Below are 19,248 nucleotides of genomic sequence, written 5' to 3'. Positions count from 1 at the left end.
AACGCATTTACTAATACTCCAAAGTACCTGAACTTTAAAGAAATCGAACTCAAACCAATCGATCGCAAACGCACACGTGATTTCGTGCAGAGAATGTTTCTTATTTCAACCGACTGTCTCGGTAAATGAAAAGAGCTCTGATTTTTTATCCGTTCCCCAAGGTGCCAGTAAATTGATTTTCTGACAATCAACTAAATACGGAAGTTTGATTAAAACGCATCTACGATTGGTTATTTATTTCGTTTCCTATTGAGCTCCATATTTCTTTAGAGGTTAACAAAGCCATTATTCATGAGCAGTGCTCCCACTGTAAATAAATGCGAAATTGTTTCGTCTGTATACACGTATCAACAGTTCATTTTAAACGGTGAGTTACGCAACGGAAAAAAAGCGATAAAGCTGATGCGCAATGAAGACATAAGAAACTGTGGTCAATTCAACAAGTTTACTAGGCCCTTTGCGGATTATCCCGTAATAGTTTCCACAAACGTGCAAAAATTGACACAATCATTGCAGGTGGTCTGCTTCGTTCGTAGCAGTAGTAACAGACGCCTGGAGGCATAACGTTTGCCTTAAAACCTTAACGTTTTGGTGTTGCAAAAAAGTTCATATTGTCACGAAGCCAAGGACGACGCAGTTGTCTTGAAGGAGAAACAAGTTTATTGGAGCGAACTTGTGCTCCTCTAACAACTCAAAAGAATACAGAGGCGGCGAAGCAGCGGTCAACAAAGTGACTTGCGTCGGCGAGCGTCGCAGAATCGAATGCCCCGGCGTCTGCTCTGCCGGCTTTTAAATGCAGAGCATTTCTTAGCCTCGCCTGTTCCTGCGTCGGACGGTGTCAGCAGTTTCGCGTCCGCAGCAGGTGCGCCTCTTCTTCCCTCCTCTCTCTCAACAGCAGCTGGTGCGCGCATGCGTCGTAGTCAGCCCGTTCGCTCCGTCGCGGTCTCGGCGTAACAGGTGCGTCATAGCAGCGCGGTGGTGCGTGGAAGGGCGCGCGCTGCTTGCGCATGCGCGGTCTCCCCCCCCCCCGTACTGCTCTCCCTCTACTGCGCGCGCTGCAAATATAGCGGCTAGCGGTCGCTCGTGTTTCAGTCACTGCGTTGCTCCTTCCTTCCTTGGTTGACGCGCGTGCCCACGTTTACTCGTGTCTGCTACTCCAGCATCATGGAAGAAGCGATGGAAGCAACACTGCCTTCAATAAGTACTGAGGCCCCAATGCTCTGCATTTACTCGTGTTCCCCTCGCGGGAAGGCGCGGGAATTTTTTTTTATCTTTCGGCGCGCGTGGTTCTCGAACCGTCGATTCGCATCGAGAACATTGTAGATCCAAGAAGATTATTCCGGGCTGTTCACGTCATATCGGAATGCTCTCGTTATCAGAACAGATAACACATGCAGCACAGAAAGAAAGAATGGAACACGCGCTTCCCTTGGCACAGGGATAACACAGACCGGTGCAGCCGGGCGGTAAAAGCAAAACACAAATAAACAAACCCAATGCATGGTTTGCGGCATTACCCCCCCTCTAAGAGTGCATCGACCCGATGCTCACATAAGCGACAGTCTGAACAAATAAAAATAAAAGTTCGTCATCGTCTGTATAAAGATTTTAAGCGAACCACGTGGACGACTTCGGGCTGCGTGTGTCGTCGTGATGTGCCGCAGTCACCATCGGGGATCACTTCGTATGTAAGTTGGCCAACACGTAGTAGAATCTTGTAGGGTCCGAAATATCGTCGCAGAAGTTTCTCACTCAGTCTGCGTCGTCGGATGGGAGTCCAAACCCACACACGATCCCCTGGGTGGTATTCGGCGGCTCGGCGTCGGACGTCGTAGCGGCCGGCATCCACCAGCTGCTGGTCCGTTACATGAACTCGAGCGAGCTGGCGGGCCTCCTCCGCACGCTGGAGGCATTCTTGGACGTCGGCGTTCAGGTCGTCGTCTTCTACGTGAGGCAGCATGGCGTCAAGCATTGTAGTCCGCAGTCTTCCGTAGACGAGCTCGAACTGTGTCATCTGCGTGGTTTCTTGGATAGCCGTATTGTACGCAAACGTGACATACGGGAGCACTTCGTCCCAAGTCTTATGTTCAACGTCGACGTACATGGACAGCATATCCACAATAGTCTTGTTGAAACGTTCCGTTAGTCCGTTCGTTTGGGGGTGGTACGCCGTCGTTCTTCGGTGATCCGTGTTGCTGTAGTGTAAGATTTCTTGCATGAGCTCCGCAGTAAAGGCCGTTCCGCGGTCCGTGATGAGGACTTCAGGGGCTCCATGTCGCAGCACAACTTGTCTTATGAAAAACTTGGCGACTTCTTGTGCAGTCCCCCTCGGAAGAGCGGCGGTCTCCGCGTAGCGCGTCATGTAGTCTGTTGCTACGACAATCCACTTGTTCTCGGATTGTGACGTAGGGAACGGGCCCAGAAGGTCCATTCCAATCTGTTGGAAGAGCCTTGATAAGACGGCGATCGGCTGCAGAAGTCCGGCGGGTCTCGTCGGTGGCGTTTTTCGTCGCTGACAGTCACGGCAGCTCCGGACGTAGTGGGTGACGTCGGACGTAAGGCGGGGCCAGTAGTACTTCGCCTTGATTTTTCCAATTGTGCGAGCTGTGCCGAGATGTCCGGAAGACGGGTCGTCGTGGCACGCTTCCAAAATTTCGTCACGAAGGTCTGCCGGGATGACAAGAAGGTAATTCGTTCTCGTTCCGGGGCTGAAATTCTTCTTCACGAGGACGGAGTTTGTCAGGCTGAATGCTGGTAAGCTGCGTTTGAATGTTCTAGGTACGTTGACGTTGCATCCCTCGAGGTAGTCGATTATAACGCGTAAGTCAGGGTCGGCACGCTGCTGGGCGGCTAGGTCGCTCTCCGTGACGATTCCGAAGAACGCGCTGTCTTCATCGGAGTCTTGTGCTGGTGGGTCGACGGGGGCGCGGGACAGGCAGTCGGCGTCGGAGTGTTTCCTGCCGGATTTATAAACGACTGTAACGTCGAACTCCTGCAGGCGCAAGCTCCACCGCCCAAGACGGCCAGAGGGGTCCTTCAAATTGGCGAGCCAACACAGCGCGTGGTGGTCTGTCACAACCTTGAATGGTCTTCCATACACGTGTGGGCGAAATTTTCAAATCGCCCATATAATTGCCAGTCACTCTTTCTCAGAGGCAGAGTAGTTTTTCTCCTCCTTCGACAGACCACGGCTGGCGTAGGCGATTACCTTTTCGCACCCGCTTTGTTTTTGGACAAGGACGGCACCCAAGCCTATATCACTGGCGTCCGTGTGTATTTCCGTTTCGGCGTTTTCGTCGAAATGAGCGAGCACGGGCGGGCTTTGCAGGCGTTTTTTCAGCTCGCCGAATGATTTTTAAGTGCGAAGCACTTCTTAGTCGGGCCTACTCCTGCTTCCACCGCCGTCCTCCGTCCGCAGCCTAGCAACGGAGCTAGCTACGCGCCGGATTTCCGACGCGTGAGGGCGCTCGCATAGCGCCTCCTCTCCCCCCTCGCCTACTCTCCTAAAGCCCCTTTACTACTCTCCAGCTCGCAACACCCTCTCTCGGCGCGCCAGCCAGGCCACTACACTATATAAAAAAAAACAGCATCCGGCGCCAGGTTTCGATCCGAGGACTTTGCGGCCGCAGCGCTACGCTCTATCGACTAAGCCACGGACGCGACTTTTTTTTTTCTTTATTGCCGTTTGGGCACAACAAAACAAGTACTACACAATCAGCCCTCAGGGCTGAGAAAAGGAAGGAACATACAAAGAAACCGCCGAGCTTTTAGCTGGCGGTTACGTTTTTGTGAACTTTCAATACAGCTAGTTCGTTCATAACAGTGATCACATCATCATCATACTCCAGCTTAACAAAAACTTCCCGCAGTTTACACACGGGCTCTAAAAAGTGGTTGCCCACCGATTTTGCATTGACATCTGCATTTCTCACATCCATTCTGCTTCTCCAAATGCTATGTAAACCCAGAAGGAAAAACAAATCGTATGGTAAAACATCAGGTTTCACATCAAGGAAGCGGATTCCTCGAGCCGTTATCGGAAGGTCTTTTTTTAGGGTACGCTGCAAGACATCCCAAAAGAAAACGGCGTCCCAACAGTCGATGAATACGTGTTCAACATTTTCTGGTTTTTTACACAATGAACATTCGGCACCCCACGGCAAAAATAAACCCTTCTCTAACATCCATGTTTTAACTGGGAGTGTACTACAATGCAGTTTAAAAAAGAACGTTTTCACAGCACCAGGCACTGGCATTTTCTTTACTCTCCGTAGTACATCTTGTCCGGAGCCGACTTTATACAACGATCTATACATCGGCTCTGGGAACAGACAATCGATAATGTCACAGGAGAGTTTTTTGCGGTTCACTGCTGCCAAAAATTGAGCAGAAAAACGAGTCATTAAAAAACGACAACTGAAAACAACTTCTCTCAAAAAGAGGCTAACCGAGTAACGGGTCACATTCGCTGACGACACTACAAAGTTGGGTAAAGCGCTTGCGACCGTATGCTGCAAGAAAGTACGGATAAACGGGTCCTCCTGATCTCTTAGGAATAAGAAACGGGAAACAAGTTGTCTCACAAATAGATGTGGGAGTGACAGCCCTCCCTGCTGTACTTTTCTAAACAAGTTGCTCCTACTCGTCCTCTCAAAAGCTGATTGCCAGACAAAGACCGCGAAAATGCGGTGAAACTTTTGAACATTTATTCGAGCGCAAGAGAGGGCCTGCATAATATACCAAAGTTTTGAGACCAGGAAGACATTGCAAACTGTTGCGCGCGCAAAGATAGAAAGGCTACGGCCTTCCCACTTTGCCGTTTGCGCACGCATTGTCTGAGCTCGTTCAGCCCAGTACCCGTTACTATCTCGATAATTCCTTAAGGGTACTCCGAGATAAGATGCCGGTTCTGTTGACCATGAGATGCTGTTAAAGACACGTGGGGTTTCGATCCACTCACCGTGCCACAGCCCAACACACTTTCTAAGGTTGACTGCGCTTCCCGTCATATCGCAAAATTCTTGCGTAACTTGGTTATTACTCTCTTGGTTATCACTCTCTTGGTTATTACAAAAAAAAACGAGATCATCGGCGTAAGCCATTACTTTAACTTCACAGGATTCAAGGCAAAAACCTTGCACTAGAGGACTTTGGTTGATTTTTACACACAAGGGTTCAAGGTAAAGCGCCAACAGGAGTGACGACAGGGCACAGCCCTGACGCATGCACATCGACAGGAGAGGTCAGGTTCCCGTTCATAATGAATTTAGTTGTGCACTGCTGGTAGGCCATTTTAATCCCTTCTAGAATTGTTTTGCCCATTCCTACATGTTCGAGTATTTTGAAAAGGACGTCATGACACACCTTGTCAAAAGCCTTTTCAAAGTCTACCAGCAACATGGCAACTTTTCGGAAATCCATGTCACAAGTTTCCAATATACTTCGTGCTATGTGAATGTTAGTAAAGATGCTCCTTCCCTTAATACCGCATGTTTGATGCGGTCCCAAAAGATTCTTAATGACAGTCTGGAATCTCTTAGCTAAAATCTTCATGAAAACCTTGTAGTCAGTGTTAGTTAAGGTAATTGGCCTGTACCCGGTGACACTAGCAAGCACTTCTGTGTCGTCGCTCTTGGGTATGAGGATCGTGTGTGCTTTCGAGAAAGTAGGGGGAAGGGCCCCTCTTTGTAGAGATACCATGAAAACATTGTGCAAGGCAGGTGCCAGGACAGACTTAAACGTTTTATAAAAGGCCGAACCTAGCCCGTCGGGTCCCGGAGATTTAACATTGTTTAAGTTATCAATTGCTTCTTCAACTTCTTTTAGTCTTATGGGGCTTTCCAATTGTTCTGTTATGTCCTCATCAAGACTGGGCAACAAATTTAGGAAGGACCGCTCGAATCCCTCCTTCGGGGACTTGTAGGAAAATAGGTTGTGGTAGTGCTGTACAAAGGCTTTTTCAATATCTGGCTGTTCTTGCATTTCTACGCCATCATAAATAACCCTGCTAATTTCCTTCTTTTTAGCATGTCGCTTTTCATCTGCCCATGACCGCTTCGTGGGCGCTTCCCCGGCTAACAGTCTTTCGGCACGAGCCCTTATTGCAGCGCCTTTATACTTTTCCACCTCTATGCTTTCCAGTTTCGATTTGACATTACGGATATCATCACAAAACAACCCTGGCGCCTTTTCCTCCTCAGCCGTTAGCAACAGTAACAAATTTCGTAGTTCCCTCTCCTCCTTCCTTACTTTAAGTTTTATTTCTGTTGATCGCTCGATAGCTATCAACTTTACATCTTGTTTAAAACGCTCCCAACGCTCGATACAGTTGCTGTCATCGGCCTTATCTAAATCGCCACTCATCGTTGCTACCGAGTCGCGAAACTGGTTATCATTCAGAAGTTTATCGTTAAGCTTCCATAGTTCCCAGTTAAATTTAACACGACACTCTTGTTTTTGCCCCACCCACACAGATACCAGGCAATGGTCAGAGTAGGAAACGGGTTCTACCACGTAATTGTTACAAATCGGAGCAAGCTGCGATGACACATATATTCTATCAAGGCGTGCATGGCTTTTTCCTTGATAGTGGGTGAATTTCCTACTACTCGAAGTGTGCACTAGAGACGCAGCATCTTCCAAACCCAAGCTGCTCAAGGCATCATTTAAGAAGAGTGCACTGGAGTCAAAAGGAGCGTTTTCATTTCAACGGTCATCCTGGCTACACACACAATTATTGAAGTCTCCCATGAAGAAAATCGGCCGGTCACATTCCAGCATCTCAAGGACACTTTCAAAAAAAAATACGCCTCTGTTTAGGCACCGTAGGCGCGTACACACAAACCGCTCTGTACAGCTGCTCCCCATAACGAAAATCGCAGCAAACAAAACGCCCCCCTAACCATGATGTAACACTTTCTACGACACATGTAGGTTCTTTTTTAACAAATATAACACAACCGCCAGCTGTTCCAACCGCATGACTCACGCATGCGTAATACCCTTCAAGAAATGGTTGCACCATGGTGTTTGTATGTTCCTTTCGCTCAACCTTTGTCTCTTGGACTGCCAGAACGTTAATTTGCCTTTGCTCCAGTACATTTCGCAGCTGCATTTGTCGCTTCTTCGATCCTAATCCTCTGACGTTAAGAGTTGCTACATGGAGGGGCGTAGAAACGAACATTGTTGAGCGAAAAAAAAGGGGGTTCATACTCCCACCACCGTGCTTACATTCGCGAAGCCGTTATTTTCGCTGGGTACGTGGTGCTGACAGAGACCGGTTATCGCGAGTCAAAAACTTGCCTTTCTTGCTGGCCGCTTTCGCCCATTCCCGCTCCAGCTGTGTCAGTCGCTGCTCGTCGCTCGGGCCAGTTTCTCGTCGACGTTTCGGCAACGCAGTTTCCAAGTTGTTTGCAGGCGGCTTTTTAGTTTCGTCGGCTGTTCGGTAGCCGTCACTTTTCTGGGTCAGCGTTGAGTTACCAGAGTGCTGGCTTTCGGTGTCGTCATCCTTGTCTTCAACTGGTAGGTCATTGGTAGTGGTCTTATCCTCGTCCCGAGCAGGGGCGCTCGTCGAGAGAGTGTCGCCGTAAATAGTTTTCGAGGTTGCTTCATGATCCTTAGTGGCGCTGCCACTTCCGCCTTCCCTGTTTTCGGGGGGCGGATCTGCGGTGTTCGTGACGCCATTCACCTCGGTTTCTTGGAGTTCAGGCGCCACAGACGTAGACCCTGCTGCTGCCTCCGCCTCCTCTTCATCCATGAGGTGAGGGCTGACGTCAGGTTCGCCGGCCCTCCCGGTGACTTTTGCATAGGTCGGCACACACTCTTGCCCCAGGTGCCCGAAAGCTTTGCACTTGAAACAACGCGGGGTTCGGCAGTCTCTACGAATGTGCCCCCTCCGACGACACCGCAGGCATTGTGGCGCTCGCCCAGGCACGACGACCAAAACTGAACCGGCGTAAAACTTCAGCAGGTGAGGCGAGTCGTCCGGGGTGAGGTCGTCACGCAATGTCATGCGAACGAGTCGCGTCGTCGACTCTGCGGCCTCGAAACCTGACGCCCCCCAAGAATCCTGTCGCACATCTTTCACGTCACCATAGTCCTCAAACATTCTGCGTATGTCCGAGTCCGCGACGTGAAAGGGCACCCAATGAAGCTTGACAATCACATCTTGCTTGATGGGGTCAATAACAGCGCAAAAACGCCCCTTGACTTGAAGTCCGCCGGTGTCTAGAAGCCGTTGCCGCGCCTCGGGTGTCCTAATCTTGATAAGCCAAACGTGGCCCATTTGATACGGGCCGATACCGGAGATGTCCTGAAGCACGCCCAACTGAAGGAACGGCGTGCGGAAGTCATCTATCCGGTATGGTCTTCCACCGAGGTCGCAGTGCAGCACAAGGCAATTCTTCATTGAGTCCTCCGAAGGGATAGTTGGAAGTAGCATCCTGTAGCCCGAGGGCACACCGGTAACCCGGTCACCGCGGCCGAACATAGCCGCTGAAACGCCTGGCTCGGAGCCAGCCATCGCACAACCGCTCCGCATGGAAGCCGGAAGTGGAGTGAACTGAAAAGCCACGGACGCGACGCTGATATCAGTGTTAGTAACGCGCCTTATATCTTTTAACGCATTCAAACTACGTCGTCAGCGGCGTGCCTCCGACTACCGTCAACGGCGGGTATATAGACCTGGCCTTTGCTAGGAACTGTAATGTAAGGGCTGTCCTGCAACAACCCTTAACGGTCCACTTTAGCGGCCACAAGGCGGTCGTAATGACCGTCGCATACAACGACAACACAAACAAGTCCTGAAATAAATACTGTCGTTTCACTTTACTTTGCGTGTGTGTGTGTGTGCGTGATTACATTCCCTCTCGAACATCTCTCGAACATACACGTTAATTCACCAAGATTTCCGCAGAGGGACAAACGAGGCGTGTTAAGCCGAACGTGATCACGAGGGGGTGTTAATGTAACTAACGGGCAAAATGCCACCAAACTTCAACAAACTCCCCCTCATAGCATCACCCCGTGCTTCGCACTTCCTCATACTCCCCTTCGGGGAAATGCGGGGGAATTTTCTTGGTCGTTGTCCCAGCTAAAAGGGGTGCTATCTTTCGTCAAGCGCGTGAGTGGCTCTGCAATGCGGGCGAAGTTTTCGACGAAGCGCCGGTAGTATGCGCACAGTCCGAGAAATCTTCGCACGCCCTTCTTCTATTTCGGCCTTGGGAAGTTGATTGCTTGATTGTGGGGTTTAACGCGCCGACGCAACGCAGGTGATGAGGCGCGCCGTAGTGGAGGGCTCCGGATTAATTTTTACCACCTGGGCATCTTTATCGTGCGCCGAAATCTCGTACACACGGGCGTTTTTGCTTTTCGCCTCCATCAGAAAAGCGGCCGCCGCGGCCGGGAATCGAACCCGCGACCTTGTGCTCAGCAGCGCAACGCCTTAGCCACTCAGCCACCGCGGCGGGTGCCTTGGGAAGTTCGCAACGGCTGAAGTTTTTGCTGGGTCAGGTAGGACTCCCTCGGCGTTGACGACGTGGCCCAAGAACTTGAGTTCCTCGTACGCGAAACGGCACTTTTCAGGCTTCAGCGTCAACCCCGACGTACGAATGGCCTCGAGTAAAGACTCCAACCTTGCAAGCTGTTCGTCGAAAGTCCGGGCGAATACGACAACGTCGTCGAGGTGTGCGAGGCATGTGTGGCACTTCAGGCCAGCTAGCACCGTGTCCATGACTCGTTGAAACGTTGCTGGCGCCGTGCACAGCCCGAAAGGCATCACCTTGAACTCGTATAGGCCATCCGGGGTTATAAATGCAGTCTTCTCTCGGTCTCTCTCGTCCACTTCAATTTGCCAGTAGCCGGTCTTCAGATCCATCGATGAGAAGTACTTCGCATGGCAGAGGTGGTCGAGGGCGTCGTCGATTCGTTGCAGGGGGTACACGTCCTTTTTGGTGATTTTGTTCAGTCGCCGGTAGTCAACGCAGAACCTTAATGTGATTCTGATTCTGATTGTGGGGTTTAACGCGCCGACGCAACGCAGGCGATGAGGCGCGCCGTAGTGGAGGGCTCCGGATTAATTTTGACCACCTGGGGATCTTTATCGTGCGCCGAAATCTCGTACACACGGGCGTTTTTTTGCTTTTCGCCTCCATCAGAAAAGCGGCCGCCGCGGCCGGGAATCGAACCCGCGACCTCGTGCTCAGCAGCGCAACGCCTTAGCCACTGAGCCACCGCGGCGGGTAGAACCTTAATGTGCCGTCTTTTTTCTTAACGAGTACTACCGGCGCAGCCCACGGACTGTTCGATGGCTGTATTATGTCGTCGCTGAGCATGTCGTCGACTTGAGTCCGGATGGCTTCCCGCTCGTGTGAAGAGACGCGGTACGGTGACTGTCGGGCAGGCCGGGCTCCATCTTCAGTTATAATACAGTGCTTCGCTAGGGGTGTCTGACGTAATTTTTAGTTTGCCGAAAAACACTCGCTGTAGCGACAGAGCAAATCCAGTAATCTGTCCCGATTTTCTTGCGGCAGCGCCGGGTACACGTCAAAAGGTTGCGGCGGCTTGGAAGCATCTGCGCGTGCGCATTCAAAGTTAGCGACCGCGATCACTTCACTTGCTTCTTGCGTTTCTTCGAGGAACGCAATTGCAGCGCCCTTGATTAGATGCTGGTACTCCTCGGTGAAATTGGTGACCAAAACATGGGATTTGTATTGCTTAAAGCGCGCAATGCCTCTTTCGACGGAAACACCGCGGTTGAGAAGCAACCTTTGGTCACCCTCTACGATAGCGTCGATGTTAGGAGCAGCATCCTCACAGTAGAAGGCGACCATCAAGCTTGCGCGGGGTGGCAGAGTGACGTGATCGTCGGCGATTTTTACAGCAGCACGGTGATCGGGGTTCAGTGGCGGCGTCGTGGAGTGATCTGAGGAAACAGTTATCGATTTGGTCTTCAGATTAATTATTGCGCCGTTGTCCGTCAAAAAGTCCATTCCGAGTATTACGTCGCGGGAGCAGTTAGGTAAAATTACGAACGCAGCAGGATACGTGATGCCGTCTATGGTGACGCGGGATGTGCACGTTCCACTTGGCGTCACGAGGTGTCCTCCCGCTGTGCGTATGTGCGGACCGTCCCATCTTGTCGTAACTTTCTTCAGCTTAGACGCGAATGACCCGCTCATCACCGAGTAGTCGGCTCCCGTGTCGATGAGGGCGACTACGTCAAAGCCGTCGATGGACAACTGGAAGTCGGACGCTGCCTTCCTCGAGTTCCGGGTGCGTCGGGGCGTCGCATCTCGGCTTGTGCGTGTTGACGGTCGGGTACTGTGCGCCATCGTTGTCGTCGTCTCAGCGGCAGGTTTGGTCATGTCAAGTACGCGTCGCGCCGTGTGGTTGTCGTCGTGTTCAGGAGTCACGTCAGGGTTAGGTCGGGTCGTTGCGATGAGGGCATGTCGTAAGTCACAGTCTTCGGCGAATCCTTGCGTAGTTGGAGGGTTTTCGGTTTTCCGCCGTTGTGCAACTTCACCTCCAGAAGTTACCGCCTTTAGTTTCCCCTGCGTGGGCTGGGGGACCTTCCACGTGCGAAGTCAGCACTGCTACGGTGGTCCGGCGACTGGTACCTTTAGGGCGATGGCGAACGGTTGAAGCGGGCAGGTCCTCGGTTCGTGTTGGACAGGTATTCGTCGATCTCAGTACGGTGCTGGCCGGGTCGGGGTAGTGGTGCGTCGACGGAGAATCCTCGCAGACCGAGCCTCTTGTAAGGGCAGCGACGGTAGATGTGGTCGGCCTCTCCGCAGTGGTAGCACAGCGGGCGATTATCGGGCGTTCGCCACACGTCGGTCTTCCTTGGCGTGTGGTATTGGTCTACAGGGCGTCGGGCGGAAGGCATTGGACGGCGGTATAGCTGGGCCTCTTGACGACTGGTTGGAGCAGGACGGGGTTGACGAACAGCCGAGGAGTAGGTCATGGCTTGTGGTTCGCGGGGTGCTTCCGACGGCGTAGAAGTTGCCAGTGCGTTTTGTACTTCTTCTCGGATTACGTCGGTCAGGGAAGCCACTTGAGGTTGCGGCGTCGTTGGAAAAAGCTTCCGAAGCTCCTCCCTCACCACTGCTCGGATGGTCTCTCGCAATGTATCGGAGCTTCCATTTGCGGCACCGATGGTCTCCGAGAACAGCGCGTTGACAGGGCGGTCGTACTGCCTCGTTCGAATTTCTAGTGTCTTCTCCATCGCGGCCGCCTCAGACGCGAATTCAGCCACCGTCTTCGGCGGGTTACGGACTAGACAAGCAAAAAGCTCTTGCTTCACTCCTCGCATTAGAAACCTGAGCTTCTTTTGTTCGGTCATTTCGGGGTCCTCACGGCCAAAAAGTCGCTTCATCTCCTCAACGAAAATCACGACACCTTCGTTGGGGTGCTTCGTTCGAGTTTCAAGCAAAATCGCAGCTCGCTCTTTTCTCACAACGGTAGGGAAGGTCTTAAGGAACTCCCTTTTGAATTGAGTCCAGTCGGTCAAAGAACTCTCATGGTTCTCGAACCAAGTAAAAGAAGACATGCCAGAAAGTTTCTTCGTCGTCCCACCTGTTGAAGATGAGGACGCGCTCCAGCTTCTCGAACCATTCTTCGGGGTCTTAAGCGGGGGCTCCCCGGAACGATGGCGGTTCCCGGGTATGCTGCAGGACGATTGGCGACGCTGTTTCTTGCACCATCGTGTTGGTGGCAGCGTTCCTTCTCTTGGGCCCTTCTGGCATGAGACCGAACTCGGGTAGCAATCCTTGCAGTCCGCGGCTTTCTCTGGTTGGGCTGGCTTGGCGGCTTCCAGATGTCGTAGAGAGCATAAAGGGTGAGTACCCAGAACCTCCACCAGATGTCACGAAGCCAAGGACGACGCAGTTGTCTTGAAGGAGAAACAAGTTTATTGGAGCGAACTTGTGCTCCCCTAACAACTCAAAAGAATACAGAGGCGGCGAAGCAGCGGTCAACAAAGTGACTTTCGTCGGCGAGCGTCACAGAATCGAATGCCCCGGCGTCTGCTCTTCCGGCTTTTTATCTTTCGGCGCGCGTAGTTCTCGAACCGTCGATTAGCATGGAGAACATTGTAGATCCAAGAAGATTATTCCGGGCTGTTCACGTCATATCGGAATGCTCTCCTTATCAGAACAGATAACACATGCGGCACAGAAAGACAGAATGGAACACGCGCTTCCCTTGGCACAGAGATGACGCAGACCGACGCAGCCGGGCGGTAAAAGCAAAACACAAATAAACAAACCCAATGCATGGTTCGCGGCAGTATGATAGTCAGGCCACATTGCAATATGTGGTTATAAACTCTAAGTCCTCAATTTATCCAAAATGGTTGTCGGGAAACCGGAAGTCTTCCCATGCCCGAACAGGCTAACATTATCATCACTACAAGACTGTCATCCCAACCATCATCATAATCATCAGCCTATCTACGCCCATTGAGGGGAAACGGCCTTTCGCATAGATGTTCAATTACCCCGGTCCTGTGCTAATTGTGTTACGAGCTGTCACAAACTGTTGCGTTACACGGTTACAAGACTGTAACCTTGCACGAGTCTGCGCCGTCGACGGAAGCGCCGTCGACGCTAAAAAAAACGCGGGAAGATTAGGCTGTCCCAAAAGAGAACGGGATAAAATGAGAAGTCAGTGCCAGTGCAATGGATAACATTGCTCTTCCAACTAGTTGCTGAACCTGTCGGGGTGGAGAGGACGTTGCGAAAGAGGAAATCCGCTGGTTATCGCGCATGCTAACATTATTGTCATCAATATGTAAATACAGTTCATAGTTTCCTCGGCACGTCGCGGTGCTTCACCTCCTGTTTCTTCACAAAAATTGTCTCATTACCTGTTCAGAGTAGTAGTAGTAGCACCTTTATTGGTAAGGAGGGCCAGAGGCCGGTTTAGGGTTTCTGGGTTCTCCTAGCAGTGCCAAGCCAGACCGACGATGTGGTCCCTGACGCTGGCATCCGTATAGATGTCAATCTCTCCGGGCAAACGGGACAGCTTGAGCTTTTCTAGGCGCTGTTTGCGCAGCATGGAGTGACCGCGCGGGACTGGTTTCGAAGGTGCATTAGGGGCGACATCCGGGACAGTCCATGGAGCCATTGGGCTTAGAAGGTTGTGCACCTGGATGGGCCGTTGGTTGTCCCAATCTGAGAGCGCCATTCCTTGCAAGGTAATAGTCCGCTTGAAGTCCGCTTGCATTCGAGTTTCCTTCATTATCAGATCGATGGGGGGAAGTGGAGCAGCTTGTTCCAGTGCCGTAATTCGTGTATGCCGAGGTAAGCCGGTTATGGTTCGGAGTGTGGCTCTGTGAAGGGTGTGGAGGAATTTGAGATTAGTCTTGCTGAAGTCATATACAGGGGCACCATATGCGAGGGCACCGATGGCCACAGCACGAGCCAAAGGAACGCATGAACTTTGTTGTGCACCGCCGTACTTGTTAGAGAGGCGCCTAATAAGGTGAAGCATCGGTTTCCATTGCTTTTTTAATTTGGTTAGCCAGATCTTTGGACTGTTGTGACTGCCCAGCGGGATGCCAAGCAGCCTTATGTGGCCGCAAGTGGCACGGATAGTGTTATTTGCGATGTGGAGTGCAGTTGGTTCCGTATCAGGCGAGGACTTGGTTCCGTGAACAAGGAGGAGTTCAGTTTTTTCAGGCGCCATCTCAAGCCCGAGTTGAGGCAGATGGTTCTCAAGGCTTGCGACAGCCGCCTGAAGTTCAGTAATCATACTGTCCGTGTTTTCGAAGTCATTGCCTTCTGTCCATATCGTAATATCATCCGCGTAGATGGCGAAACGGGCGGATGTGTCTCGCTCGAGTTGACGAGCCATACGGGTCATCGCCAGATTAAAGAGGACTGGTCCGAGTATAGACCCTTGAGGAACTCCTCTGTCCAGAAAGTAAGTACGGGGCGACCAGCCCGGATTGGAACCGTTAAGTTTTATGGGTCTACTCTGGAGAAAGTGGCGCACCCAGTCTTGAGTTTTTTGGCTGGGATACGCTTGGGCTAATTCCTCTAGAATTGCGGTTTGACTGACTCTGTCGAAGGCCTTGCGGATGTCGACGGCTAAAACGTAGTCTGGTAGGCCACAACTCCTTGCCGAGCGGTTGATAACACGACGTAGAAGCCACAGACAGTCGTGTGTACCGAGATGAGGGCGAAAGCCGGTTTGGGAGGGGTGAAACCAGGGTTGAGCGTATTCGAGGTAGTATTGTAGCCGGGCATGGATGAGGCGTTCTATTAGTTTACACAGAGTAGGAGTAAGTGAAATTGGCCGCAAGTTTGTGATAACATATGGGTCTTTGTTTGGTTTGGGAATGGGATGGACAAGGGTGAGTTTCAGGTAATCAGGGACCTCACTCATCTCCCATAGCTTGTTCACGTGGGCTAGTAGTCGTGTCAGGGTAAAATCGTCCATGTTCCTAATTTGTTGCCAGGTGATGCCGTCATGGCCAGGTGCAGAACGTAGTTTTCCCTGCATTATGGCCGCCCGGAGTTCTGCCAGAGTGAACGGAGAGTCTAGGTCCTCGCTTGAATGGGGGACCTGGATGACCGGTAGTGAGGGGGGCTGGGTGATTGATGCCGTGGGGAAGAAGGTAGTAATAAGTTCGTGCTCTACTGTGGCTGGATCGTCCGTCAGTGCAAGGGTGGAGAACAGTGGTTGGGGTTTTTTCGATTTTCCGGCGAGGCCTCTGTAAATTCGCCACAGCTTGGAGAGGCCACGTTCCTTGCTAAGTGAGGAGCACAAGTCATTCCAATGATCATTCATTAATTCCTTCTGATACGAATTAATCAGTTTGTATTGATGCCTGATGCGCATCAGGTCCCGATGGCGATGGCCATTGTAATGGTAGCGGTGGGTGAGCTGCTCGACTCGCTTCCACAAATTCGATAAATGCCCGTCAATGGCAGGGGTGTCTTCATAACAGGTGACTTGTTCGGAAGCCGTGTGCGAGGCCTGTTGGGCGCCAGCGATGAATGCCGAAAGATCGTGGTCCTCATGTGCATTGAGAGCTTGCCGAAAGGCACACCAGTCTGTTCAAGTGATAGTTTTCGTCATGCGGAGTCGCTTGCCGCGTAATGTAATGGATATAGGATAGTGGTCACTACCCCACGTTGTGCTGTACGTAGACCAATTACGGATGAAACCTGCAGTGGTCCATGTCAGGTCAGGGATGGTGTCCCGTTGAGATGGATGAAGCCCCACCCTTGTTGCGCAGGCGAGGTCGTTAACAAGGTGTAGATTGCATAGTTCAGCAGTTTCCTCAAGAGCCGCTCCTCTCTTGTCTGTATTGGTATAGCCCCAGGTGTGGCTCTTTGCATTGAAGTCGCCTCCAATAACCATATTTGTGCAGGGAAATTGAGACTTAAGTTGGTTTATCCAATTAAAACTGACATTACGGAGGGATCCTGTAATGGGCCTGTAGTAGGCCGAGGCAACCACTATGGTTTTTCCACTAGGTAGTCGAGCATGAGCGACTACGACTTCATGCTGAGTAGACGTGAGGCCCGGCACAATGACTTGTCGGCTAGCGAGGTCTGCACGGACCAGTACGGCCGCATAGCCGGGTGTGAGGGTGGATCCGTTTGAGTTACGATGCGGTTTGCAGGTAACGCAGGGGCTGGTGTAGGTCGTATAGCCGCGAACGTTAGGAGCTGTGCGAGTTTCTTGGAGCAATATAAATAGCGGTTGGATTTGCCTAATGCGTTGTAACAATGTGAGATGATTCTGCTGGTAGCTGCGGCAATTCCACTGTAGAATAGTAGGAGTAGCCATTATTGCTGAATAAGGACTTTACGCGGGGGTTCCTCTGGAGCCTCTGTTGGGGTTAGCCCTTCTGAAAAACGTTGGAGTAAGGCCGTTGTTTGTTGCACATGACTTTCGAGAAGACTTCGAATTTTACCGATGTCATCTTGCCGTGTTGTACGTTCACGCTGAATGTCGGTTCGGATAGCGTGGAGAGCCTGCGTGAGCTCCGGGTCGATCCTACTTTGTGATGTGGGAGTACGTTTGATACCGGGGCTCCGGCTAGGGCGCGTATTGTTGCGCGAAGAGGGTTTATTGGGGTTCGTTTTGGCCAAATTCTGATTCTTTGCGGCTAGGGCTTTTTTGAGTTCCTGGTTTTCCGTCTTGAGCTGCTGGATTTCTTCTCGCAAGGCAGCCAGCTGGGCCAAGACGGCGGCGTAAGGGGGGACCGGTTGAGTGTCACAAGAACCTTGGCTCTTGTTTGGTTGGCGCTGAGTTTCCTTCTCACGTATTCTGTCCGCCCAAGAAATGCCCTTGGCAGAATCCTTAGCGGGTGTGCTATTGGAGGGGAGCCTGCTGGGGCAAGTTGGACTGACAGCAATGTGGCCTAATTCATCACATGCAGCACAATATACTGTCGGACCGCAATCCTCACCTACATCATGTGGTCTACCGCAGGTCCTGCACACCGTCTGGCTGGGACAGTACTTGGACATATGACCGATGCGGTGGCAGTTGTAACATACCATTCTCTTGGGGATATAGGGGCTCACTTTAACGATGGCCATGTAATACTTCACCGCTTTTGGCAAAGTTGGGGAGTCGAACGTGACTACCGCACGGTTGGTTTTGCCGATGCGATGTACCGAGAGAATTTCTGCATGTTCGCAGCGAAGCCATTCGAAAATATCTTCGTTGGAGCCTTCAGGCTCAACTGTAATTACTCCTCTTGTGGTATTTGGACGGTGCGGGGACTTTTTGACCTCAACTGGGATAGAGGTACATTTGCCATTTTGTTTAATCGTGAGTTGTGCAGTAGTCAGGATGCGTGAGGCATGTTCGTCCTCGTAAACTGTGATGTAAAGGCAATTGCCGGCGGCGTCGTACTTCTGAGAGGCTATCTCGGAATGAAAGGCTTGTGGGGCCGTAGTGCCTATAAGGTTAGCGAAAGCACTCTTAGGTATTTCGCGAATGTTGATTTTGGATAGTGGCCTTAGCACTAACAGTGAGCGGGGTCGACTTACCCGGTCAGTCTTGGTGACGAGTGTTGTTCCGGTGCTCTTGTTGCGGTGCCAAAAAGTCCAGGGCGCTGGCTGGCTCGGCAAGCCGGGCCCTTGGTCGTGTTCCATTTCAACAGGTTCTGGTTGTTGTCCGGCATCAGCAGAAGTGGTTGCTACTTGCAGCGAGGAGGTCGGAGGACCATCTTGAATAACGGGATCCCCACCGAACGCTGAGGCAGACGCTGCGTTCAGCGGCGCTCCCAGCCTCGCGGGCCGGAGCAGTGAAGGGGGGACCGACGGCGTGGCGGCGGGTTAGGCTTAGCTTCACCCAAAAAAGAACAGGGCAATAACTGGCCCCAGAGGGGTCGTTGAGAGTCACAATTGGCACGTACGTGTAGCGCTGCACTTCACGAGTACGTTGGTACCATTTTCAACAAGGAGGAAACACAATGTCCGCAGCAGAGGCCACTTAGAAGCGAAGCAGACTTGAGTGCCATTCACACAGATGGCGATCGCAGCGCCTCCCCTGTTCAGAAAAATTGTCGCGCCAATACTAAATGCGAGAACGAGAAAACGAAACTATTGAGACATATTTTCTGTGTTCTGCTCCTTATGCTAAGCGTTGCTTTTTCTTCAGGGGATGTCGCGAAGATTGCCAAGATTGACAGCTACGTTAAGGAGAAAGCGGTATTTTTCAACGGATCCTGGCCGGCCGAATTCTACGTCTGGATTATGTCGGCATAACCAACTCAAGCTCTCTTGACATTTCCTCGAAGAGTTCTCAGCGCTGACTCCCTTTCGACGTACCAAAATAAACAATACAAAGCAAAGGTTTGCCACTGGTAATACGGTGTATTTTTATGTTCCAACAGATGCGCTGCGTTGCGGATAAGATGTTGCAGCCCACAAAATCAGGGTGTTCATTTTGCGGCACTCATTTTTAAAGATAGTCTTTCTTGGGCTACTTGAACTAGAAAATTTTGCTCGGTCTGTCTGTCTGTGCGTTACTCGAATCAGCTAGAAAGGACAATGTCAAACTTACGCTGCACAATAGGTTTATATACCCACAGCCAAATCTAAAAGTCTACGTCCGGTGCCAATGTTCATACTTGTATACGTTGTTGATCAAGAACAAACCATTACGCAAATATGACGCAGAAAATCCAAACATAAGTGGTGTTTGCAGTGTTCCTTTATAAGAAATGCATGGACGCTTGAATCAAATAAAATACTGCATTTACTGCATAAAAACATTTTA

At 51.3% G+C, this 19,248-nt stretch overlaps 1 protein-coding gene across 2 annotated transcripts in view; it reads left to right on the top strand.

Annotated features, from left to right (window-relative positions):
• The window catches only part of LOC144158750 (thiopurine S-methyltransferase-like), a 55,346-nt gene extending 36,523 nt beyond the window's left edge, over positions 1-18,823 (top strand). For both annotated transcript variants that reach the window (XM_077689843.1, XM_077689844.1), the window contains exon 8: positions 18,628-18,823. In XM_077689843.1, the coding sequence (XP_077545969.1) occupies positions 18,628-18,753 (126 nt within the window). In that variant the 3' untranslated portion in view covers positions 18,754-18,823. The remainder of the gene's footprint in view (positions 1-18,627) is intronic.
• Positions 18,824-19,248: the final 425 nt, after the last annotated feature.

This window comes from Haemaphysalis longicornis, unplaced genomic scaffold (assembly GCF_048455015.1).
Source record: "Haemaphysalis longicornis isolate Haplotype H1 unplaced genomic scaffold, Haemaphysalis longicornis Haplotype H1 scaffold_10, whole genome shotgun sequence".
Taxonomy (NCBI): Eukaryota; Metazoa; Arthropoda; class Arachnida; order Ixodida; family Ixodidae; genus Haemaphysalis; species Haemaphysalis longicornis.
Note: the sequence above shows the minus strand (reverse complement) of the source record. Positions and strands in the feature narration are given on the sequence as shown.